This window comes from Chelmon rostratus, chromosome 8 (genome assembly GCF_017976325.1).
Source record: "Chelmon rostratus isolate fCheRos1 chromosome 8, fCheRos1.pri, whole genome shotgun sequence".
Taxonomy (NCBI): Eukaryota; Metazoa; Chordata; class Actinopteri; order Chaetodontiformes; family Chaetodontidae; genus Chelmon; species Chelmon rostratus.
Window position 1 is genome coordinate 23,037,692 of NC_055665.1, and position 26,986 is coordinate 23,064,677.

Consider the following 26,986-nt stretch of genomic DNA (forward strand, 5'->3'; position numbering starts at 1 on the left):
TCCTGTAACATTTCTGATGACGACCTCAAAGCAACCCTAGATAAAATAGGTGCAGGTAACACAACATGTGTTTATGTCCATAAACACAAAGGGACGATGTAATATTCGGCAGAGCTGGCTTTGCAGCTGTCGAAAACACTTTTATTTTAAACAAACAGCAGCAAATTAGGTCAGTCAAGCCCAAACAGTCTAAACTATGTGCTGAGGACAGCATGGTTCATAGATATCCAGAGACAGACTTAAATGGAGCATATTCAGCACAGCCGATGTGGCTGCCGCGGGATGAATCCCCTACATTTTTATTTGAGCTGAGGTGTGTCCAACAACGGAACGAAAGCAGTTCTCCCTTTCAGTCTCCAGAGAAGAGACAAAACAATTTACTCATCAGTGAGCTGACAACCACCGAGAGGTTAATTACAACAAAAGGAAATTCTCTCATTTGCACACACTAGTCGGACTCGCCCTCGTAACTCAGGTGTTTTGCCATAATACACACCTGGACCATGAAAAGCTTCCCGATATTCCGACAACCAAACAAACAGATAACGACTATAAGATGTTTTAAATCATCCATAAACTGGGTAAACGTCAAACGTTACTCATATTCTCTTTTTGATAAACAACTGGCTGCGATTAGAACCTACACAGATCGATTTGCTTTTGATGGGCTTCATCTGAATTTATGCACTTAAATGGAAACACTAATTTACCTTGACTGAAATTTAAGTACTCGATCCTATATCCTGTAAATTCTGGTTAAAAGGACAGGTGCAGTGGTAACACATTCAGCATTACATGTAGTATTTAGCATATTAGTATGACAGTAGCGCAGAGGACAGTGGATAATGTTCAGGCCCTTGGCCTAGCTGACTATCGATATATTCCTTACCTGCTGAAAAGCCAAATATTGTCAGTATTATACATTTTAAGTTAATGCAGCGAGAATCACTTGTAATGATCGACATTAAATCTATTATAAAATGTCGCGAGATTTGTGACGTCAACTTCAGTGGTGAACGCGCCGTGGTTTCGACTGGAATCGGGAAACAACCTCCACCGACCTTCCTTTCATTCCGGTAATCCGTCTGCGTAGGGTGTGCTCCGGAGCTAGTCTCGGCACACATTTTATTATTATGAAACAAACCAAAAGCTAGAGAGCACACGCAGACATATTTTTATAAGAAAAATAAAAATCGGTGAAGCAGGATTTGATTTGCCAACTCAAGCAACGCAAAGAAGACGCTGCCTTCGAGAGAAGAACGAAAGACGGAACGAGAAGAACGCTAACTTAGCAAGCCATTGTTGAAAGCGTGGGTGATCAACGTTAGCTAGTTATATTATTAACCACTTTTTTCTCCCTTTAAGGGCTTTGTCATTCCAGTTATCATTGTAAATGAGGATATTTGTTTCGAATACAATCGGCAGTGTATCTTACCGACTGTGGAATAGTACAGATTCATAATTGTGAAGTCTCCGAGCCACATCGGTTAGGCCACGCTCCGACATTTTGCTAATCAGCTAACTAGCCCACGTTGCTAACTGTTAAGATAGGTAGTCCGTGTCTACGCTCGTAAATTTGACGAAGCTATCGAAGAGACCGAAGAATAACCACTCCAAGTAGGGGGCTGATACTGCCTGACGGTTGTCAAGAAAATATCGAGGTATTATAATCACACAGTTGTATCGGCTGAGAGCACGCGTCGTCTGACATGAACCCCAGCGCGCCTAGCTACCCAATGGCTTCCCTCTATGTGGGAGACCTGCATCCAGACGTTACCGAGGCCATGCTGTACGAGAAGTTCAGCCCGGCAGGGCCCATCCTTTCCATCAGAGTATGCAGAGACATGATCACCCGCCGATCCCTCGGATATGCCTATGTGAACTTCCAGCAGCCCGCTGACGGTAGGTTTACAATAATGTAGCAAGGGCAGCTAACCTGAGGGATGTGGCACCATCTGACTCCATTTTGAACATGCCGTTAACATGCCATGTTTTAGCATCTCTGTTGAAATAAGCACTATTGGTGCTTTAGTTAACGCTATTTAATGCTAAGTATTGAACGTGTCATACATCAAGCATATTATTACTGACATGCCATGATATAATGTAAATTAAATCTTTTTTACTTGGTTAGAGAAGCACTGAAGGGATTGCTATATGTAAAGTCAAATCAGATATAGGAACCCAGTGTCACCAGAATTCTTGACCTTTGGGGCCTGTTTTTAGCCGAGCGAGCCCTGGACACCATGAACTTCGATGTGATCAAGGGCAGACCTCTCCGCATCATGTGGTCCCAGCGTGACCCTTCCCTGAGGAAGAGTGGAGTGGGCAACATTTTCATCAAGAACCTGGACAAGTCCATTGATAACAAGGCCCTCTATGACACCTTCTCTGCATTTGGAAACATCCTTTCCTGCAAGGTAGGTAGTCTGTTTTTATGCTTGTGTAATATACATACAGACCATTACTTTGCATGACTAAATATTGCACCAGGTTGTTGCTGATTGTGTGTCTGGTGTGTTTTTTTTTAAATGCATGGTGTTTTTGACGTGCTGAAATCTCCCTTTTCCGAAGGTGGTTTGTGATGAAAATGGCTCAAAGGGTTACGGCTTTGTGCACTTTGAGACCCACGAGGCTGCTGAGCGGGCCATTGAGAAAATGAATGGCATGTTGCTCAATGACAGAAAAGTGTAAGTGGGACTGCAATTGCTCTGTAGAACGAATATATATTTTAGGAGAGTCTGATTAACTTGTGAACTTCACATCTAATCATAGTTTGTGTTTAACTGCATCGTGTCCGCAAACCACACCTGCGCCAATCATGCCAAATGTAGTTTTGGTTTTCATACAACTGATTGAATAATTACAAACACCCCAGAACTAGGCTCTTCAACCTCTTACAGCATTTTAAGTAAAGCAATTTCCAATCTTTGTGAGTGTGTTTGTGCAGTAATGATCAGAATGATCATTCTTATTAGTTGGGAATCTTCTGTACAATTAGTGGAGTTTTTGTTAATCGAAGAGTCTTTCGTTCTAACATTGTGCTCTGGAAAGCATGTTTTGAAGCTGTGCATTTCTCGGTCGCAAGTTAGTACCACAGGAAAGATTTATGAACTCCAAATGTTGAGATCACTATTGGTTATAGTCACATCTTTCCTGCATTGTACAATATTCAAATTTGCCAAAGCGCATACCACAAAGGGTTTGGTTGTCATTTGTCCATCTGAATAATTTGGTCAGAGGACATAAATGCTAAAATGAAGTAAAAGTATTTCCCTGGGCAGCACTCAAGGGTTGTCACTTGATATTCCAGTAAAAAGTAATGGTAATATCATGCTAGTCCAGGTGTTGGGGATTTAACTTTGGCCAAGGTTTTGTCTTGGTATGTTTGAGTTCTTCTAACATGTTCCATCATTTGACCAACAGATTTGTTGGACGCTTTAAATCGCGTAAAGAGAGGGAGGCTGAGCTTGGGGCACGTGCCAGAGAGTTCACCAACGTTTACATCAAAAACTTTGGGGAGGACATGGATGACGAGAAGCTGAAGGAGTTGTTTGGCAAATATGGTAAGACGAAGCAATTTCAGAGATGCAACATGTTTACATTCAAACATGTTACTAATGTGATTTCGCTTGTTAAATCTGTTGTATTTTGTAGGACCAGCACTCAGTATCCGGGTTATGACTGATGAAAGTGGCAAATCCAAGGGATTTGGCTTTGTCAGCTTTGAGAGACACGAAGATGCACAGAAGGTTAGATCAACACTTTTTTCCTCAGGACATTGCCCCATCATATGTATCTAAGTTATTGGAAAATAAAGTTTTCACTTATTTGTCGGTGTACCTTTGCTGATGGCCTTGAATCAGTACAAACATGGCTTCTGTTTAGCTAATTTTAGCAATCTATTTCTTATTTTGTTGCAGGCCGTGGACGATATGAATGGTAAAGAACTGAACGGCAGGCAAGTGTATGTTGGCCGTGCACAGAAGAAAGGGGAGCGCCAGAATGAGCTCAAGCGCAAATTTGAGCAGATGAAACAGGATCGCATGACCAGATACCAGGTTTGTTGGCCTTCTGATCCGTCACAGGGCAGTTTTTTCTTAAAGAGCTGTTCAACAATTTTAGTTTGCAACCCCTTCATAAATTCAAAAGTGCCTCTGTCAAGCCTTGCTGGATTTTGGTAAGAGGGAAAGTACTGCTGCGGCAATGCTGTACTATAAAATGGAACTTGGATAAATATAATTTGACAATGTGACAGTACATGCAATTTACTAATTACAAAAAGTGACCTAAGTGTTGATTATTCTTTAAGGAGGTTTATCTTGTCCATCCAAAATCTAGTAGGTGCGTTAAATCAGCTCATGAATAGCAGCAACATTGAAGCTATTGAAGAGTGTATCTGTCAACGATGCATCTCACTGGCTCCCAAAAACTTAATTTCGCTAGTTAATCATAGCTGGCTCTGCAGCGCTAAGAACTGATTTGACATTCTTGATATGTTACCTTGTTACATTATAATCTCATTGTCATTTTTCCATATACCAGGGTGTCAATCTGTATGTGAAAAACCTGGATGATGGACTGGATGACGAGCGTCTGCGTAAAGAATTCTCTCCATTTGGAACCATAACAAGTGCTAAGGTAAAGACTTGATATATTTGATTTGTCATGTTGAAATGTTTCAAGATTTGATTACACATAGAGTTTGTCTTTATTACTTTAGATTGTAATGTTGATGATAATTAATCTGAGTTGATGCCAGTTTGCTTCTTCTCCCATAGGTGATGATGGAGGGTGGCCGCAGCAAAGGCTTTGGCTTTGTGTGTTTCTCTTCCCCAGAGGAGGCTACTAAAGCTGTAACAGAGATGAATGGGCGTATTGTTGCTACAAAGCCATTGTATGTGGCCCTGGCCCAGCGCAAGGAGGAGCGTCAGGCCCACCTAACCAACCAGTACATGCAGCGGATGGCCACTGTCCGCGCTGTGCCCAACCCTGTCCTCAACCCATACCAACCTGCCCCACCCTCAGGCTATTTCATGGCGGCTATACCTCAGGTGAATTCTCCACCCCCCCACCAATGTGCTGTGTGTACATGATGTACAGCATGACATGTTTGATTGTATGTTGCCGACACACTACTTGATTAAGTGTGTACTGTGTTTGAAATTGGAATCACTAGTTTAAGTCACCTCTGTGGCTTGTAGGGAAATGGATCATCAGAAAATACAGTTTCAATACCATGGCAGTGAGAAACCATGTAATGCTAAATCTTTGTTTTCATTCTTCTCAGGCTCAAAACCGTGCTGCATACTACTCTGCCAACCAGCTACCCCAGCTCCGCCCTGGGCCCCGTTGGGCCACTCAAGGAGTACGTCCACAGCGTGAGTACTCACACAGTCTCGCACTTCCATGATTTCATGTGATTATAACTAACGGTTTGGCCATTCCTGTTGAAATGCAGAGTGATATAAATTAGTTAGAAACTGGCTCCATCTTTTAACTGAAAAAAGATCTCTAATTCCATCAGCGTGGATCTCAAATGTTGTTTCCTCTTCCCGTAGACTTCCAAAACATGCCCAATGCTATGCGCCCATCAGCTCCCAGGCCCCAGACCTTCAACACCATCCGTCCCACCACCACCACAAACACCCAGGTCCCACGCATGATGGCTTCCCAGCGCATGCGTAAGTATTTGAACGTTCACAACACATAGTGTATTTGTTCTTCTGTTGCTGCTTGTTAATCACTTGATGCAGTTTTGCTGAAGTGCTTTTTCAACTTCCTCACCACAGCGACCCAGGCCCTCGGCCAGCGCCCTGCTGGTGCTTCAGCCACTGCCGCTCCAGTGCGCACCATGCCCCAGTACAAATATGCTGCTGGTGTGCGCAACCCCCAGCAGCACATGGCCTCCCAGCCACAGGTCACCATGCAGCAGGTAAGACTTACTTTCACTTTCAAAGAGTAAACATTCACAAACACAGCTATCGCACATTGGTTTCTATGTTTAAAACAACTGGGCATTCAGTGAGAAATTGGAATTTGATCCCTGAAAGCAAAATTTGGACCTGAACTTCTGTCAACAGTTTTAGTAGTAGTATTTAGTGTTGACAATATGGTAGACTTTGCAAAAGTGAAATATTACCATTAAAAAGGTTGTATGTAAAAGGTGAAATCTATATTGTATGAAAAAGCATTGACTGTGGGCAGCAAAGTATAAAAATAAGTGCTTTTAGTGTTCCAAGTTATGGTCATTATGCATAGTTGCTCATTAGTAATGGATGTGCAGTGAGTAACTTCAACAATAAAATTTTTTGTGTTTTTTTTTTTCCTTCCATAGCCTGCTGTCCATGTCCAAGGACAGGAGCCCCTGACTGCCTCCATGCTGGCTGCTGCCCCTCCTCAGGAACAGAAGCAGATGCTGGGTAAGTTCATCATCTGCTCAAATTGATAAAGAACTAACATGAACAGAACTGTTCTGAGCAATAGCAAATGTATTCTTCAAATACACTTAAAGCCATAGAATTCTCTCTAGTCGCCACATTTGAAATAGTTGTTGATGACTGTTCTTCTTCCTTTAGGTGAGCGTCTGTTCCCCCTGATCCAGAACATGCACCCCACCCTGGCAGGCAAGATCACTGGTATGCTGCTTGAGATTGACAACTCTGAGCTTCTCCACATGCTCGAGTCACCTGAGTCGCTTCGCTCAAAGGTCAGTTAATGGCTAGACTGTGTCATGTACTGTATATCTGGAATGGAGATTATTTCCTTCTTAGTCATTTTTAACAATTTGTTCCTCTAATTTTTTTTGGCTGCTGGCCGTGTCTTCACAAAGCAGGGCACAATAGATTAACCGATCACGCCGGCTTAATCGTGCTGCTTGAATGAATTCAGTAGTATGGCTTCATACATATGCTTCATAAAGTGCTTTGTTGTTTCAGGTGGATGAGGCTGTGGCTGTGCTTCAAGCCCATCAGGCCAAGGAGGCTGCTCAGAAGTCCACCACCCCTGCTGGTGTTCCCTCCGTCTAAGGTGTGTGTGTTTTTTTTTTTTTCATGACAAGTTTGAGATAAAAGATACACAGAAATCACACCGTACATGTAATAAGTAAATTAACCAGCATAAGCATTTCTATTCTTTTTTTTTTATCTTACAGATTGAGCATTTTGAAACCTGCTTCACCGATGGAAAAAGAGAAAAAAAATATTAAACATTGAAAAACCTAAAACTCTGAAAACATTGCAAAATGATAAATCATTTCTTAAAAAAAGAAGAAAACAATTGACTCTGCCGGGTCTAGGAATGGTTTGACTAGACCTTGATCATAAACAAAAATTTGTTGAAAAAAAAAGCAAAATAGAGAAAATTGAGATTATAAATTTGAATGCATTCCTCTGTTTTATGTCATTTTACTGTGTCAGTGCTCAGAATATCAGCCATGTTCAGAGAGGTGGTAGCTGAGCATTTTGAAAGGTGATTTGTATTGTAAGCTGCTGGCTGTAATAAATTCATTCAAAATATATGCCTCTTTCATTTCTCAGTTTTACTGCTCCTATGAATTTTCATACCTGTAAACAGTCTTTATCAGACTGAAGACGTTGAGTTGTGATTGGGTGATGTTTTTTCAGAGATGGTGTTGCAGTCAGGAGTCTACGTTTGTGTCATGGTCGAATCTGAGAATGATGGGCAATACTGTTGTCTTCCACTAGGTGTCGCTGTTATTTACAGGAATTGTGAAAATTGTATATCTGATTCTTTGAATTTCCTCTAATACACATGTTCTGGGGCATACTTTACAATATACAGTAATTGTATACTAGATTTTGCGAGTGCATACTGTGCATCAATGGGATCACCATGGTGAAGTGGCAGCACTGATCTGCATCGATGATACTTAATATTCACAGGAAATAGGGCTGCTTTGCATAAATAAGTGACTGAGTGGCAGCAGCTCAGTATTAAAGCTTTCTGCTGCTTTGACAAAATAGACTGCAATCTGCAGCAAACGTTCCACAGTGATAAATGGTTGTTTTGTTTTTTTTTGTGACAGGTTGGGGCTTAAAAATGTTGAATGGAGAAATGTTGGGTTAACATGCCCTTTTTTTCAGAAACTAAACCTTCACAGAGAGTAAGAAAGGTTTCCACTTAGTCTCTCATAGTATTTAAACTCAGAATTAAAGAATTAGACAATGGCATTTTATTTTGTAAAGGAAGCTTTTAAGCATGTACATTACAGTGTGGAAGCCAGTCTCAGTCCCTGCTATAAGGAATGGCACTGTACCTCAGCTGGTGTGAGCTCTCTGCCCTTTTTATGTTTGTGGCTGTTGCCTATTTGTATTTCTTCAGTTTTTATTACTCTGCCAATATTATATGTTAAGTAGAGGTGAAAATGCCATTTCATCACATCTTCCCTCCTACAAACAAAGCAGTGGGGACCTTGTACAATGTATTGGAACTGACAGAGCAGGCACACTATCTGCTCTTTCTTATATCTGTGGGAAACTTTAACATGCTGTTGACCCAATCAAGTGCCTTCCCTTGGATATAGATGATCTCTGCTGTTTTTGGCAGTTTCCTGTCCTGTAACCTGAGAATACTGGACTAAAAGCAAATCAATCTATATTTATTTTGCCACTTATTTATACGGGAGACCTTCCAAATCTTTATTCTTTACTCAGTGGAAGAATAGGACGTTGGTTCCGGAAACAGGAGATAAAGCTCTGGTTGGAATCAGCCTCTCATGTACCTTCTCCAACTGAGCTAAATCTGCATGTGTGCTTTTATCACATTTTTTTATCACCAATGCTTGCTTTACTGATGTCCTTGTATTACTGGAGCAAAAACCCATTTAATATATCATCACAGTGTCTAACCTTATAGGGACTGCAGGCTCTTGCAACGTCTCTCCTGGCACTCCAACACAGCTCAAGATCAACCCTTGTTTAAGCTGGACCAGACTGTGAACATATTTTAAAACGCAGTACATTGCTGACCCAAAGCAACTTTCCCCAGGGATTTCATGGGATTATCCAGCTTTGACTCTTTATGATGTTTGTTCATATCTGTTTATGTTTCACAGAGGGAGGATTTTGAGTAAATACCTTGCATCTCCACACTTTCAGAGCACCATCAGTGGTGCATTTGCCTTCGGTTCTCACAGCTTTCACTTTAGGCACCATGTTGATGTGGATGGAGCTTCTGTGTAACCTGACTGTAAGGCCCAGTGTAGTGTTGGATTTGCAGTTGTGAACATGTACACTCAGGTCACTACTGGATGTGTATATGTGTGTGTTGTGTGTACACTCTGACCTGCACCTTTTTGTGAAAGAACCCTCTGATTACCCTGGATTCCTGCTATCACATGATTTCCACAGTCTGGTTCAGGCTGTTCCTTGTTTTGGTCAGCTTTCCTCCCTAATTAGGCTTTGCTGTTAGGAATTCTTGGTACAAGTAAACAAGAGTGTTTCTAACATGTCTGTGAATATCTGAGTAGTAATGACCAGAGCTGTCAAACTCCACCAACTCATTCATCACTTCCCCTTGTGTCTCTTTAAATAATGATAAACGCACAGATCACTATTGTGTAATCCTCTCTATCTTGGATTAGATTTGTCTGCCTGGAGCTGTCCTGTCTGCTTGTTCATCTTTCATGAACTAAATGACTGGCTGCCCATGTATTAAGGATCCAAACCAAACTGATTACAAAGTTTGATAGATAGGCTACTCATGTGAAGTGAGGGAAGTCATTTCTGAGACATGAGTGAGCATAGTGTGTGATTTTAATGTCTATTTTGCACTCTAATCTACGCCATACTTGGTGATTCAACTCACAGGCTTAATAATACAGTTTAAGGGATGTATGAGGGTCTGTTTATTTAACCTGATCGATAATTATATAGCTTTTTGACCAATTGCACACATGGACAGAGAAGCCTCATGCCCTTGATATAGTTACATTATTATTGTTATTATTCTTATTCTTATTATTAGTAGTTTTGTTGTTGTTATTGTTATTGATTAATAATAATTCAGATTTACAGATTACATAGCAGCTCTCGGAAAATGTGACAGGCCTGAGTGTAGTGCTGAACTTCGACCACGGTTGGTCCAAATCTCGCGATGAGATTTGAATTTCTGAGCCAGAACGAGAACACTGAACAACAGAGCCAGCTCTGTGGAGCTGTTGTCGTTCGAAACGGAAAGGATAGGTGGGACCGAAGACAGAGGAAAATAAGTGTTAGGAACAGTGGGGAAGTAATTCACGGCAGCGTACCGGGACCACTGACTGATTCACTTCGTAATCGTTGTTGGAAAGCAGAACGTCTCCTTTCGCCTTTGTCAACGTTACTGTCTGCGGAACAAGTGTCACTAGCAACAGACGGTATGTTCTCATCGTTTCTAGCTAACCTTGCTAGCCAGATGCTAACGCTCGCTGTGTTTGGTAGCTGGCTGGCATTCTGATTACCGTCAGTTAGGCAGGCTGAGATCCATGGAACATTTGTAATGGCTCACAGCTACATTTAACTAACGTCATTTGTCCTATTTTCTATCTGGACACGTGTACCAGATGGTGATAATTTGTGAGGTGACGTAAACTGACACTAAACAGTGAACTATAGAGCTAACCTAGCTATCAATCTAACGTCAATGGGAAGTCGAGGACAAGGAACTGTGTTCATCGCAACGCCAACTGTTGGTATTATCATTACTTTTTTATTTTTATTATTGCAAAGTAACAGCTGCTTACCAATATATTAGTGCTAGATTTCAATTTGTAGTCCATTAAAGATGTTGAGTTGTTCTTTGCCAACGTTCAGTACTGCAGCAGTGTGTTCAACTTAGGCTACAGGACTGATTTGATAAAAACTGCAAGCGGAAAGAAAAAACAAATGTGTGTTCAGAGGGTTTTGTGAAGTTGTGTCCGTCACACGGACAATAAACATAATGTTAAACAGAGATCCGTGTCAGTGATATGTGTGAGCAATGTCTTAGGTGGGTAGCTTGATGCTTGAAGTTTTTCCCTAATTTTGGGGTGGAAACAGGTAGCAATTGGTAAGAATCTGCTTTTCATATTTTATTCTCGTGCATTGTGGGGTTTGTCTGGTGACGTGCAGATGACTTTGTCCATTGATGCTTCTTTTAATACCTGCCTCTCAAAGACAAAAATGGAAAGCACCACTTGATTTAGACAGGAAGCATACAAAATACAAAAATGGATTTGCAGCTTTGAGGTGATGAAGTCTGGACACATAACTTGTATTAAAGCTATTAATTAATAACTGATAAAAGCAGTAGATCGTAAGCAGCAGGTGAGCCACGGGTCAACTTGATGAGCATCATGATATATAAACGTGGCTGTTCTGCTTGGCCAGTTATTTTTGGCTGAAGAAAGACTCAACACTTGGTTGATATGTTTTGGTGCACACTGCTTTTGCCCCGTCATTGTTGTTTTTTGGTGGTGGCAAGACAGAATATCAAAATTGGGAAGGATTATGCAGCCACAAGCTGCCGTCCTCTGGAGTCTCTGTGTTGTGGGAACCACAGCTCTGTCCAGATGCTGTTGGCTATGTTGAGAAACAAGCCTGAATGACATCAAAGAAAGCCATAGTGCTTTTCTCTCATAGTCATGTAGTCAAGGATGCAAAGTTTTGCTATTTTCACGACATGGGGCCTTTTGAAAACACCTGTGTCTATATGTTTTTAGCGTTGGGCTTTTTCACTTATTGTCTTACCACGGTAATATTTCCATATTGTACAACATGAATAAAGGGAAAAGTTTGTTGAAGTTGTACATAAGCAAAATTCAGTAAGTAGTTGGCCATCTAATACTGTACTGTTATATATTACTGACTGTGAAACATGCTCTGTCTCTAGTGTATTGCTTCCAATTTAATGTTTTTTTTTGTGGTCTGGACATTTTGACTATGCTGCGTTGCACAAAGTTTAGCAGTCAATTTGTGGTCCACCTCGAAAGATTTTTTCTCTGTTAAGTATTAGTTGAAGATAGCAACAGCTAGGTCCTAAAATTTTTACAGCACTGTGCAGTGAAGTTCAACCTTTGAGCACTTTCTTGTTTTTAATCTTGTAGGGGGATCTTCTAGTAGGATTTTCTGTTTCTGGTCTATGTAGGTACCAAATTTACAAAGAACAGTCATATATTTCTGGTCACAGTACTTCTACAGTAATGCCAAACCATTGATGTTTATGTAGTTTTTCTTATCAAAAATGTCAGCATCTTTATTTTATTTTGCACTTGTTTGATGTGCTCTCTCTCTCCACATTCTCTGACTAAGCTGGCATCCCACAGAGTCATATGGTGTATGTGATCTGTTTATTACAGCCCCGATTCCAAGTTGGGATGCTGTGTGAAACATAAATAAAACAGAATGTGATCATTTGCCAATCTTTTTTTTTTTTTTTTTTTTTTTACAAATATTGACTTGAAAACAAAAGACTGAAAGTTGTGGTCAACAACATTTGGACAACATCAAATTGCTGGAGAGGAGGGGCTTATAGTATAGTTTTTGACTGCATTTACCTTAGACAGATGCAAGGACATTCTTCAGGACTGATGGCCTCCTAAGGTTTGTCATCTGCTAATAAACTCCATAAGCTGATAAAACAGCTCAACTGTAAGGCAAAAATAGCTTTTGAAACGGGCACTACCCAGACAAGGGGATAAAACTCTCCATGGTCAGGTCCTAAGGAGGATATCATGTACCCACATCCTCTGTTTTGCAACCAGTTTCTCCTTCTCTTCATGGGCAAGAAGAGCAAACGCAAACTTTCTCCATTTGTATTAACAGCGTAGTCTGCTTTGATAGATGTCAGTTTGAAGGATGACGAAATCGCATAATAATGAAATACAGCTTGTTCTCCAGCATGCCTGTGAGCGTTTGTTTGTGTGCCTGTGTGCGATGCTCACAGAGACACTTGCAGAAACCCATAGACACACAAAAAAGGTGTTGGTTCTGATCACAGCCTTACTGCGTTTTCTGAGTGATAGAGGCAGCCCTCCAGAGTCATCAATGTTCAGGTGTCAGAGGCCTCCCTGGGCTTAGCAGCATGCTGTCCAGACCTGTGTGTTCCTCCAAAGAAAGGTCATTAGCCCAGCATGGCAACCTGAACTGTGTTTTCTGTGTGTGTGTGTATTTAGGACATGTGTGACTTCCCTCTCTTCCTCTATGGTAAGCACAGCTGCAAGGCTAAGTGATGGTGGCTTGGCCAGCACATCCAGGTTGCTGCCATTGATTATGACATGCATTTATGCATTTTTGGAGATCAGGCACCTCATTGTGCACATTCTGGATGCATTTAAGTAGGATGGCAGTTTGATTGATCAGACCCTGGTCCTGAGGTGGTTGGGAGTTTGTCACATGGAAATTCATAGATCTTGTCAAGCTACAAACTGTAGGTAATCTCTCAACTCCTCCAGATCATCTGAACTGCAATGCAGAAGTACTCAGTAACTCAGGACAATGGTAAAGATCTTGTGTCTTTTGCCAGCACGTAGCACTGCAGACCATCTCTTTCTTGAGCTTTCACTTGCTGTTCATTTAAATAGGGATGGGAATTCATAAGATTTTATTGATACCAATGCCATTATCAATTCTGCTTAACAGCCAGTTCATTTATCATTTCCCTTATTGATTCCTGATCAGTTGTAGTCAAGCTGGCTGTAGCGTTAGAGCTAGCTGTGACAACAGTCTGTCTGTCATCATCTGAAATGGATGAAATGAGAGAATATTTGCACAGCATTTGTCTCATTTATGTTTTCTTAGTCTTAGAGAAAAGAATCTGTTAAGCCTGTGTGGCACTAATGTGATTATAACGTAGGATTTTTATCATCAGTAAAGGATGTGCTGCTTGGTTGGGAAGCAGTGGCACTCGTGCGTAGAGTGTCAAATACATGGCATTCCTGGAATTCAAGCCCATGTCGTGGAGACAGATGTTTTAGCACATTTCTGGTGTTTCCACCCTCACTTGAAATGATCATTTTACAGACATTACAACTGGCACTCTTGTCATCTGTCTTTGTGAAATGAAGCGACATTTTGGACTGTTTCTTCCTCGCTGACATGAATCCTTTGTGTTACAAATTTCCAGCAGTCTACACGCTGAGTTTGACGTCATTGTTTTGCAACTTGCAGCTGAAAAACATTTATAAGACAGCATTTAGAAAAGGACTGATAAGGTCAGAGACATACAATTCCAGTGGGTCTGACAATTTGGACCCAGTACACAACGGTTCCTTTTCTTGATTTCCATCCCTACATTAAAATGTGCAGTAGACAGTTTGCCCCCATTAGGTATGTTGCTATGTGTGTCAAGCTTTCCATTTTAGCACCGCACTGAACCAGTTTACAATGATAACGGTGACAATTCATAATAAAAGTCGTTGTGTAACAATGAGTACTTGATTTCAGACAGAAGTGGCTAGCAGGTTGAATCAGGTGTAGCTAGTTAGCCAATGAATGATTAACATTTGAAAATGGTAAGCCTGCAAAAAGGGTCGTAAACATGAATTTCATGGCTATAGTGTACAAGTCTGTCATATTTGTCGGCCAAGTCGCAGCAATAATTTATATCTAACCTCCGTATCTGACACTGCGACCACCTCAACAGACAAACATATAATGTAGTTCTGAACCTCACATTAGTCAGCAGTCAGCACAAGCTAAAATGAGAAGCTGCTACCAGAATGTTTTGCACACTGCTTTTTGCTAATGATCATTAGCGCCGTAGTTTAGCTCAAGTGCAAACTGAATGACATTCACTCACATGGTCCCAGCGGATGTTCAGTGTGTGTATTAGAACTCCTTTAAGACCAGTCATAACTGTGTCCTATTCAAGAGGCCTATGCAAGTAAAAGGCAGGACTGAAGACAAGTAAGTAAGTAATTATGTATTGAAGACAATACATAATTATTTCTTATATAACCAGAGGTATTGAAGGGATGGTTACTGTGATGGTATGGCAAAATCTCAGCCAGCTGATCCGTTTACAGTATAGTGTATGTTGTCTTAGATTTGTGAATTTATTTATTTTGGCTCTTTCTGCAGTGTTACCAGGGGAAATACATCGCATACTCCCAATTTAACAGATCATTCCTTTCTATTTCACACCCTCTTCCCGAGCTCTTAGCTCTCTCAGCTGAGCAGAAATGCCAGGATGGTTACCTCATTTCCTCCCCTCTTGAGTGAAGTGAGGGAGGAAAGAGGGGGAGCCTGGGAGGAGGAGGGCAGCTGGAGACTGTACTGGCTTTGTTGGGGTTGGAAACTTTTCCTTTTCTTCTCCCTGTCGGCCTGCCTTGCCGCTCTTTGTACATTCAACAATGCCTTCCCTGTTTACTCTGCTCTTGTGGATGTTGTTTGTGCCGTTCTTAATCCCTTGCATCTTGTCGGGTCATATTTAAAACACAATGCATAACAGCATTTCTCTTGTATGAACTACTGTATATTGTGTGTAATCTTTACTCCCTGCAACAGGGGAATAGTCAGTTTTTCACACTGTTATGTTTTAAATGTCTTCCCTGAACACGCCAGTACAAGGTTAAACCTGTCATTTAAATGCAGCCACTGGCCACACCTCCAGTTTTAGCTTGCTCCACACTTTGGTGAAAAGGGAGGGACATTGTTTGACTTTCATCCCACATCAGTCAATAGCTGTTCAGCTTGCTGCCAGGAGGTTGCTCTGTGTCAGTTCATGATGCTGTAGAAGCCTCACTAATGCATTGACCGTCCCCAGGTCCATAGAAGCCCAGGAATGTGCATAGAGGCAGCATTACACAGGAGACAGGCGGGCCAGGAATGCAGCTGCAGTGATACTGACTGGCCGACTGTTTCACTGTTCACATTTGTCTATGTGCCTGTCTCGTTCCTAGCCTGTCATCACTGTTGTCTGTCTGTTTACCCATCCAGCCACCAGGTCTTCTTTGAACCTGTTGTGTCTCTGTTTGACCCTAGGTGTATGTGTTCTATGTGTTTCGACTAGGTGAAATAGGAAAACTGATTTCACATTGTGTCGCTGCGTGAACACCATGTCAGCCGATAGCTGACACAGTCTGTTTGTGGGTGGTTTCTTTCTCCCCTCTCATATGTAACCCCACACACACGCTGCTTACCACTTATAGAAACACAGCTCACTAGTGAGTCTCTGCAGGCTAAGTTTAGACCAAGTAGAATCCCAGGTCTAATTATCAAGGGAGTGGAATGATGGGCATTCTTCTGCACTGCTGAGTCACCCAGGGTGGTCCTCTCCTGTCTGTTAGAATACAGCCAGGTGCTCATTTACACTCCTTGGTTCAGGAAAAGATGAGGCTTGGATATGGAGAGGCATGTGCCTTTATAATTTCTCTTTAGTTCAGGTATGTTTGGACCAGGCCTGTGTTTAACCAGCGTGTCAACATGGCAGGAAAGGAACTAAGAGGGAACTTACAAAGGTCCTTTAACTTACTGTGTGTTTAGTGGGTTTGTTTCATGTGGAGTGTTTGTGTGTGTATGAATCTGTGTTTCAAAGTGATTGTGTAAGATGTTCTTTTCACATTGAGAGGAACAGTTCACTCTTTTGCCATATAGGTTGTTGGAATGACTTTTATTTGCTCAAGTGGCCTCCTGTTATTTGTTCAGTGTCAGAAAAGACAGTGGTTAAATGACTGCTTAGCCCTGCTGTAGTAGTTTTCTTGCTCAAGTAAATGCTATGCATAGCTTACAAATGTAAGTATGTATGTATATGTGTATGTAGTTTAAAGTACATGTCTTTACAAGCTATTCTGAGAGCTTATTGATCGAGGCAATATGTTACGCAAAACTAAAGATGTTATGACAACAAAATCATTCACAGCTTGGTGTGAGTGGATATGGTTACGTCATCATCACTAAAAGTGACAGAAGGAAATCAAACAGTTGCTCTGAATTTTGTTGTAGAAGTGCATGTTTGTCCGAAGGAGAAGATGAGAAAGCAAGTTGACGAATTGCTGTTTTACCTGATTTATTTGTTAAGAATTCGTAGCTGCCCACTTCATGGACATGGATTCCCTTAATAGTCTTTATTATTTTTTTCACATTTTAATTCCTTTGTTTTAATGTTCAGAGGTAAATGCTGATGGGCTTTAGTCAAGATTCCTCTTATTTTCTGCACCAAAACTAGTCGTGTCTGCTTGATCGTGAGCCCTAGAGAATTAAATAGGGTGAATAGTTTTGAAATTTTCCCATTACTTAGGCAAAACAGTTAAGCCATCAAAATGTGACATACCCCCAAGTGTTTTCATTGGGTGTGTCAGCATCAAATAATGCTTATATTCTCATTCTTTGATCTGCAGCTTCAATCACACTTGCAAGTTAGTTGATGCTGCATCTTTATTTATTTGGCCCTGTCCTGAATGTTTTTCTGTATTAATATAGGTGAATAGAGAGATATTTATTTTAGGGAGAAACCATGGATCAGTGCTGTATGTGAACTCTGCACATAGCACTAGTGCTACTGGTGCACCAATTTTATGGTCGATGCTTAAGTTTTGCAGCACAGACCACAAAATTGTAGCACAAGTAAAAAACGCCTGTTACCATCTCTAAAAGCAACCACAAGCAGTGGAGTTCATCACTTTAACAGGCATGTGACTGGCAAAGGGCATTAATGTTGCATACAAGGCACCATCCAAACTTTAACAAGGAATATTTTTAGACAAACAATTTCTTTATCCCCATGTTATGGTAAATTACAGGGACACATCATATATTTCTATACAAAACATCCATACGTTATGCTTCAAATGAGCAGTAGAAATCTCAGCAAACATCATTTATAGTGAGTTCTCATTGATTGATTGTACAGTATAAATCTGTGAAGTGTTTTTGTTCTCTTATTAGTGATTTACACAAACTGACATGGAAAGTGGTGTAACAACTAAAAACTTGAATGCAAAACATTTCATTGGTAACAGAATACAACAAATTCAATTGTAACACTTTCTATGAAGACCACATCTATAGTGTGTTATAGAGGCATTCATAGTGAATTATAATGCATTCGTAATGCTTTATAACAACACTCAGAAACACAGTGAATGTGGTCATAATGTATTATAAACCCTGTTAGTCAATCTCTAGTTTATAACTAGTAAAGAGCATCCACAAGACACTTGAAGTTATAATCCATTATAAGTCTATAATAATGTAATGTGTTATGACTGTTGACTTAGTGCATCAAAAAGCGTGTGTGTTTATGACTGTAGTCATAAAGCATTACATATGCATTATAAGTCAGTACGAATTCTCTGGTAACGCACTATAGACGTCGTCCTTATAAAAAAGTCCTACCGACTCGAGTCACTGAACACAACTAGGATCTGTGAGCAAACACCACTTAACAAAAGGACTTATTTTCTGTGGTATGTGCTGCTTGAAATTTGGTAGAAAATTCAGCGAGTTATGATGATTTTAATTGTTGACAGACCTTAATAAACTTGCGTGCAATCTGAGGCGCAGCTTCCATGTGCCAAGAAGACGTCCCTTCCCTTGGAGCGGTGGGCCTTGGTGTTTGAAGTATGGATTTTACATGACATTTTCATTTTAACGGGACATGATTTTTAAGCACATGATAGACTGCAGCTACCAAGTAGAAAGCAGTGTACCATTGATACACAGCCCTGATGCTACCTCCTGCTACAGGAAATACAGGGTGCATTTAAAAGCTGAGTGTACCACGGTTCTCAGCTTGTGTTTGGTGAGAGTTGTACTCCCCCAGGCTGCTGTGGGTCAGCTGAGGTCTGTAGTGGATCTGTTCTCTCACTGGAATGCCGAATGAACTCTGTCCCAAAGGAGCATGGCATGTCTACCGGCTCTCATCTTTCGATGTGCTTTCTCAGTTTGTTGTTCTTGTGCATGCTCACGCTTACGCACACAGTAATTCTCACTGCACGCTTATCTGCATTTGTCTGTATTACTCGTATTGTGCCATTCCCAGGGCCGTCAGACCATACAGGCTGTCTTTGTGTTGGTGATTACCCAAGATTACAGCAAGCCTTTTTCTGTTTAACCTCTGTGGTCCTCTGCAAGTCTTCCTGCATATGCTCTAATATATTTAAGAAGCTATAAAGGCATGTATATATTCACTATCTAAACAGTTTAAAATGTTTGCTTTTATGTTAAAGTGTCTTCCAATGTCTCTGTTGTTGACAGATTGTTGTCCTTTTGGGCCATCACTACACTATTTTATAGTGGCAGCCTTCCACTGTTTTGAAAACCATTTGTATGTGCTCTTTAAGTAGCTCTTCATGGTTGGAAAATAGTTTTTTCTCTGATTTATTTGAAAAATAATCACTGTGACGTCTAGAAATATGGGTTAAATTTACAATTAAAGCTGCAAGCAGCGAACATGCAGTTCAGTTTGGTATAAAATAATATATACAATAGGGTCCAATGCATTTGTGACAACAACTGCAAAAAAAATGTACATACATTGATATTTTATTTCCAGGCTAAAGTTTTAGTTTGTGTGTTAATGAGCCTTAAAAATGTTATTTTGTCGCTAGCTCACAACTGCATTAGTGAGCCAACACTTGTGAGCGACAAACCATTATCTGGGGAATGTTAAGTTATTGAGAAGACTATTTTTTTTCATCGTTTTCTGTCAATTCTCCCTTTTCTTTTTAAGCATGCAATATGTCAGAAAGTGAAGCAATTCACATAGCTCTTTGTATTGCCAATGTGTGAACGATTGTAACATCCATGACTTTCTTGGTTACCTACAAAAGTTTGTGGAGTGATTTCAAAATGGTTTTGCCGGGAAAATCCAAAGGATGTGACACGATACTCTCTCCTGTGTGCCTCGCCTCACTCCTGCTCCCCTACAGGGTCAACAGTGGCCAGCACTAGCTAACGTTAGCTCAGCAATTGAGTCCGCTAACATCAACAAACAACTAGTACCCACCAAACAGAGTACAACAGTCAAAGCTAAGATTGCTGCAAAATATGTTGAATATATCGTGATGTTGTGGTTTTAGCTGCCTAATGTTATCTAACATTGTAGCTTCCTGGATCCATTGAGCTAGTGAATGCTAGCAAAATACTGTCTTGAGTTGAAACCTGCAGCTAATTCATCCATAAATTTGCTAATTCGCTGTTTGCAGATTACTTTATCAGCTAGCATTACAAGTAACCAACACCACATTCGTACAGTGTAGCTAAATAACAGCTAGCTGGCTAAGCTTAACATATTTGGGCGATAACATTATTGTTAGCACGCAAATGGAAACATAACTGTGAATACTGTGTTACATTTCTGACGATATATCCCTCTAAATCCTATGCACTGGACCTTTAATCCATGAGGAGAAATGTACTGTAGCTGCATGGAAAGCTGCCAAATCGTGGAGCAGCATTTCTTTCTGGGGGACCTAACAATTCTTCACATGCTCCTTCAGCACCTTTTGCCCATTTTCTTCTCCCTCCGTCATTATTCATCTCTCAGCTTGGGACTTGCTTTCGTTTTATGGCTCTTTTTCTTGCTTCTCCTGTTCTTACCTTCTCCTTTACTTCTCTCTCTCTCCTCCCCCTCTCTCTGCCCTCGCTCCTTCTGCCTGTCTGAGCTCTCTACTCCCGTTCCAGGCACACTGGGCAGATTTGGATTGTGTTAATGTACTTAAATCGCCACACTCGCTGAGAAAAGCCTTTTCTGCTGACCACAGCCTGCAGCCAGTGAGCTGACATAGGTGTTTCATTTTGTGATTGGGACCTTGCCAGGTCCTTCGGATGAGACAGCCGGCCTAGTCTGCTTGCATCGTCAGTCCTCTCATCACACACATGTACGCACAGCTATCTGCTTAGCAGCGATAAGCCCTGACTGTCACTCCTTAGCTGATTTAGATGCGGTGGTAGCCTTGTGGCAGACATCAAGGTCAGGATAAAGTGCCTGCCCTGCAATCATCTTTTCATGGTTGAATGAAAACTATTAGTCTTTCACACTCTGTTTACTACACGCTGCACGCCTATATCTCACTCAAAGTACAATGCACTCGCCAGCAGTACTAGTGGACTTCAGCCTTGCATGTGGCTGAACACACAACACCCTAAAGAATATACTTTAGGAGTTTTTTATGGGTTTTTGTAACGTTCTTGTTTTTGTAATGTTCTAATGTGTTTATATGTATGTTACACCATGATGAGACAAAACATTCAACCCTGTGTTTGTCTATGAGAGATGTCACTTGTGAATCCCATGCCTCCTTCCATATGTGCAGGAGATACTAAGACCAGCCCTGCCCACCACATCAAAGTTTCCTGTTTTTAGTCCTGCCTCAAAGCAAGGGGAGTTAGAGCTGTGGAACAGGGAGGGGATCTGGGTTTGTGTGTGTGCATGTGTATGTGGCATGCCAGAAAAGTGTGGTGCTGGTAGTGTCAGTGGTTTGGTTGTAGCTGTAGAGCCACTGTGCTACTTTTGATCTTTTGGTATAGTGGTGCAGTTTGACAGATTCTGGAGGTTTTGTTTTACTGCAGTAGCAGTAAGTGCTTATAAAATATGCACAGTATGTGTGAGAGAGCATGCTTTGTAGGCCCCTCTACTTTGTGTGGGTAGTTTATGGGTTTGTGTGTGTGTGTGAGTCCTTTGGCACTACCCCGTGTGTGTTTGCACAGCATGTCTCATTGCCAAGGTGTAACCAAAGACACAGATAAACACACATATACACATTGAGGGATGGACACCCAGTGAGCGAGCTGGACCTCAGTAGCAATCCTCTCCTAAAATAACAGACATTCTTTCTCCACCTCCCTCATCACCACTCCCAGAAACACAAAGCACAACACAGATGTAGAATCACAGAGAGTACAGTCAGTGGTGAAGCAAAGCGTGGCACAAACCTGTGGTTTAACCTTGTTAATCATTCCCAGGACACCATCAAGTTTATACTGGCTCTCAGTCCTGTTCTTTGGCCTGAGTGTAGATGATTTGCACTCTTAAATACAGTTTTATATTGCTTTGTTGGTTGTCGAGGTTGTGGCCTCTGATGACAATCCGTATTTATTGGCTCAGGCTGATTTTTCAGAAACTGTACATATCTTAAGAAGTGGGCTGTCCAGCAGACAGAGTCCTGCTCAGTTCAGATGGTAATTTTAAATCTCGGCGGTGCATTTAGGAAACTGCGACAACATTACATACAATAGATTGTCCAGAAGGTTCGATCAATTATATATCTATGTAGCATGTGAGTTGACTTAAAAAAGGAGGAAATGATGTGGCAGCCTTTATTCAGATATAGCCTGTTAGTGTACATGATTTTGCTTTTCCTCTTTTGTGCATTGTGAGCAGTTGCTGCAAAACGTGTACACATATTGAAACATAACAATTGTCCTAAACCCCAAAATCTGGTGTTGTTCGGAGTGTAGCTTCTTTTGCCTCTGCAGCTGTGCACTGTTGTAGTTTATACAATCTCCCTCTGTCTCCCTCTCTTTCACTCTTTGTTTCTCTCACCCTCTAAATGTGTGAAATTCTCAAGTGGACAGAACACTTATCAGTGTCCTGATATTATCATTTTGTGGAGTGACTACACATACACACACACACACACAGACACACGCACACACACTCTCAGACATAGAGATTATAGAGAAGTAATTATGTTTCGTCATACAGGAAATTGTGAAATTACTAGACTTACCACAAAGTTTTGTCGAAATTCAGATGCAATAGCTTACATTCTTAGAAGATTTTTAAGGAACGCAATATGTTAATCTTAGACTTTATTACTGTGAATATACTGTCACCTAAATCTTTAGCTGTAACAGTGGTATGTGTAATCTTCATATTAGCTAACATGTTCATCCCTGTTAAACTGTTCTATGTGAAAAAGAGAGACTGTGAACTGAGACTCAGAGAACGGAGAATATATGTACCATATACAAGGTTTTCAATTAAAAGAAATAATAAGATATTTGTCTTTTAATTTACTGTAGTGTTACAGTTAAGGTTAGCTGTGTCAAGTGGCATTATATTTCCTATCTGTATTGTTTTTACCTAAATTTACATTTTAGCCACCAGAAAATGTGTTTTGACAACCAAATTTAGGTTCTTGGTGGCCCGTGGGGCCGGTGCTTAAAGTTAGCAGCGCCCATCTCTGCCTTATGTTACCAGGAAAATTTGTGTTATAAAAATATGCTTGTCAGACTGGTATTAAAGGTGACACATGCTCTTTATTGCCGCTAACTCAATATGATCCTCTTGTGCAACAGCTTTGGCAATTCCAATTTATGGTAGTCGCCGTCTGAATTGCTGCTGAGTCAGAAACAGATCTACCAAACAAACCCTTGCTGCACTCTGTCGTGCATTATATCACACTTGCCCGTTTGTCATGATCGGTGGACGGTCTGGGCCCAGGCCTTGTCACTGTTGATCTAACAGACACATCAGGGCACTGTCTCTCTGCGTCAATACTGTCCAAGGTTGTCAACCTTCTGTCCTCTCTTCTCAGCTCTGTGATTGATGCACTGATCAGCTATGCAAACGTGCAGCCCGCCAACTCTGATACTGACTGAGCAAAATGTTAAGAACCTGCAAATACATTGGAATAGCAGTAATAGCAGTCTTCATCAAATACGCTGAGTATTTGAAGGCCTTGCTCAGGAAATTAAATGCATGAAATTGGCAGTGCACTGACGTAAATGTACCATCATATTTATTTTTAAAATTATCATCAAAAAAACCTGTCACAGTATTATCACTATTATTGCCTACAAGTGTTATCCACATTGGGAAAAAATGGGGGCTCCATGTGCTATATGTATTGAAATATTGGCATTTTTACAACCTGTTCAAACGATGTGTCCTCTCCTGGCTGCTGGCCCCTTCTCCTGCAGTTCAATCAACTTTTCACTCAAGTGCTATCACGTGACTGTAGGTCTCGGTTTAGTCATTCAAGGCTTAGTTGCACTGAGGAGTGCAGAATTTTAGGTTTTTTACAGGATGTGGCCAGTGCAAACAGGTTATTTTTGGCGACGTTTCAAATAAGACGTAGAATGAAAAGTTTACCATTGTAAGGTTAGATTTGTTTTTCCTGAAGGAAGTGTTTGTAGCCTATGATGAATCGCATGATTTTGGCATTTTTTGTTTTGTTTTTTAAGAAAACATACCTTTCAAACCCGCTATTGGGTTGTGGGGTTCCTCTTTCTCTCTCTCTCAGGTTTTTATGCTTTGAGATGTTACTTTTAGATATTTAGAATGTCTGAATAAAAAATTACGTTTCTGTTTCATTGCATTCATTGGTGCAATGTGGTCATTGAAATTAAATATTAAAATATATTAAATTTCTTATTTTCTTTCTTCTCTCTCCCCTCTACTCTTTTTTTTTTAAATCTTCCCTTCTCTCATCCTTTTCCACAACTTTCCTCTTTCGCTGTCTCCAGGTTCTGTTGCAGCAGTTTTGCAGCAGGTGACCCCCACCCCTTCGCCAAAATCCGGCTATTAGATGTGACCACGAGGTTGATCAGGAGAAGCCACCATGTCTTAAATACAGACGGGCCCTCCGGAGCCCTGTCCCCCCACCCTGGACCACCCTCCCCCTCCCCCATCCACCACCTTACCCCTTCTCCCAGCCCGATTCCACTCCCAGACCTCCCTGCACATGTGAGGGACAGGCTACCCAGCCCTGGCTCCCCGCTGGCACACCCCTCCCCTCCCTCCGGCGAGATGAGCCTGCAGAACCACCATCAGTTGGGTGGTGGTAGCGGTGGGGTGATGGGCTCTGATCGGGACCTGCAGTCTACTGCTTCCTCCATCTCTCTGCCCTCTGTGAAGAAGGCCCCCAAGAAGAGGCGCCTCTCCCTCGCCTCTCTTTTCAGACGGCGAGGCCGGGAGCCCAAATTAGGGCGCCAAAGGTCTCGAGAGCTCCAGCACTCTGGACCCGGAGGGCTTGGAGGGGTGGATGGTATTGCCAGCATTGAGAGCATCCACTCTGAGATGTGTAATGACAAGAACTCTGCCTTCTTCTCCGTGGCTGGGACCGGAGCTGTCTCTGCTGCTGCTGCTGCTGCTGCTGCTGCTGCCGCCTCCACCTCATCTGCCTCAGGGCCTTCTTCCTCTACCTCCTCCTCCTCCTCCAAGGTGGTGGGTGGGGTGGGGACTGAGCTACTGGAGTGCCCGCTGTGCCTTCTGCGCCACTCCAGGGAGAGCTTCCCCGACATCATGACCTGTCACCACCGCTCCTGCATCGATTGCCTCCGCCAGTACCTGCGCATTGAGATCTCAGAGTCGCGCGTCAACATCAGCTGCCCTGAGTGCTCGGAGCGCTTTAACCCACACGACATCCGCATGATCCTGGGCGACCGGGCACTCATGGACAAGTACGAGGAGTTCATGTTGAGGAGGTGGCTCGTGGCTGACCCTGACTGCCGCTGGTGCCCTGCACCGGACTGTGGGTAAGAACTGAATTTTATATACAGAGCCAAAATGACATTCACTGTGATGCAGCTCATACTGATGCTGTCACATAAGCCATGAAAATGAATTACACTTACACTTATTAGAATGTGTGCCCATCAGATGTGTGCCTGTACGATCCATTTTTGACTTAATCTTTCCCCCTTAGTCCAGTTATCTCCAGGTCATAAAATAGTTGCAGGCTCATAGTCTTCATCTAAAGCACGTTCTATTGAAGTAATAAAAAACTACACTTGTACCGTTTCTAGAGCTTGTTTTACTTGATAATTACCACATTACTGCAGTATTTGTTCCTGCTGCTATCGAGTTACTTAAAGTTAGGTTTCTGATGGTTAAGCGTGCACCCCCTCACAGAATAATTGACCTGACTCCTTATGTATGTACATATCATGTACTGTGATTTGCTATAAGTCAATATGAAAATGGCCCAGACTACGGAAGGACAGTAGGGACAGTGTGCCACAACAGCAGAGGAAACAACATCCCTCGCAGACCCCGGAAAGAGAGCTATTGACCCTCTGTACTGAGCAGCAGCAGAGACCCTGCAGGGATTTGTCTTGTTTTTTACAACATATCCTCAACTAAACCCCATCTGCGTAGTTCATTCCCTCTGTTTCACAGTTCAGTCCCCACTACTATTAGCATTTATGTGCTCACGGTTAATGACAACAACTTCTGAGTTTGATGCCTATTAGTTTCCAGTTGCACTGAACACCTGTGCGTTTGTGGGCGTGGCCAAGGCCGTGATTTGACAGATACCTGTTGTGTACTGTAATGATGAGTCATTGCTGCTAACCTGAACAAGCATTTGAAGGAAAGAATGAGACAGTGATGAAGGAAAAGAGGCACAGAAACACTCTGTGTGAAGGGCTAGGCAGCAGAAACACATATTTAACAGACTATGTGTCTCTTCTGGAGGTATGCTTGATATGTTACAGTCTAGTAATGTAGTATGCTTAGTGTATTATGCCACTGGAACACCCATAGAACACCTACCTGTCCGTCTTCCACCACTAATCTGTACCGGCCCTCTGTCTCCCTCTCTGTCTTTCTGTCTTAATGTATTTGTTTCAGTTGTATTTGTCTCAAATAACTGCACGCCCTGCTAACAGTAATCCAGTTGTGCTGGACTGTTTTACTTTCTAATACCCTTCCTGAGTGATGGCTCGTTGGCTCGCTTCCACCCAGTCCCCCCCACAGTGTGTCTTTGTCGAGGCCCTGCAGGATCAAATGGTGACTCAGACTCTGACAAATCAAATCAGCACTTCATTTATCTGAAGTTGAGTGGACGTCTGTCTGAAGTGCCTTAACTGCTGGCTTTTCATTTCTCACGAAAGTAAGGAGGAGTCGGTTGAAACCATTACATGCCACAAAGCATGTAAGCATGAGCCATTGAGATCTCGTGACATTCCATGATAGTTCATAAACACAGTACACTGTCTGAAAAGGTTGACTTATTTGGGAGAATCACTATCCTTTGGTAGGCTGCCTTAATGAACCAGTTGCTACCATGTTTAAAAACTCTCCCTCTCTGTGCTTGCGCTGTCACAGCCATTTCCTT

At 41.7% G+C, this 26,986-nt stretch overlaps 2 protein-coding genes across 2 annotated transcripts in view; both read left to right on the top strand.

The window, feature by feature from the left end:
• The first annotated feature begins 1,059 nt into the window (after positions 1–1,059).
• LOC121610544 (polyadenylate-binding protein 1A) lies at positions 1,060–7,517 on the top strand. The gene is made up of 15 exons (XM_041942714.1): positions 1,060–1,902; positions 2,227–2,420; positions 2,575–2,690; positions 3,427–3,566; positions 3,658–3,752; positions 3,924–4,061; positions 4,546–4,641; positions 4,782–5,054; positions 5,291–5,381; positions 5,562–5,684; positions 5,793–5,935; positions 6,338–6,422; positions 6,579–6,709; positions 6,939–7,029; positions 7,154–7,517. Exons 1-14 carry the CDS (start codon positions 1,710–1,712, stop codon positions 7,026–7,028), a joined length of 1,908 nt encoding a protein of 635 aa, XP_041798648.1. The 5' UTR covers positions 1,060–1,709; the 3' UTR covers position 7,029; positions 7,154–7,517.
• Positions 7,518–10,185: 2,668 nt separating this feature from the next.
• Positions 10,186–26,986, top strand: part of LOC121610543 (E3 ubiquitin-protein ligase RNF19A-like) — a 28,309-nt gene continuing 11,508 nt past the window's right edge. Inside the window, exons 1-2 of the mRNA XM_041942713.1 lie at positions 10,186–10,378; positions 24,393–25,403. Coding sequence (XP_041798647.1) covers positions 24,676–25,403 — 728 coding nt within the window. The 5' untranslated portion in view covers positions 10,186–10,378; positions 24,393–24,675. The remainder of the gene's footprint in view (positions 10,379–24,392; positions 25,404–26,986) is intronic.

Excerpts from the sequence above, each read along its gene's own strand:
- LOC121610544 (XM_041942714.1), top strand. The coding sequence starts at position 1,710 with ATGAACCCCAGCGCGCCTAGCTACCCAATGGCTTCCCTCTATGTGGGA. Across the intron at positions 2,421-2,574 it reads GAAACATCCTTTCCTGCAAG|GTGGTTTGTGATGAAAATGG; the intron begins GTAGGTAGTCTG and ends CCTTTTCCGAAG. Across the intron at positions 5,382-5,561 it reads TCAAGGAGTACGTCCACAGC|ACTTCCAAAACATGCCCAAT; the intron begins GTGAGTACTCAC and ends CTCTTCCCGTAG.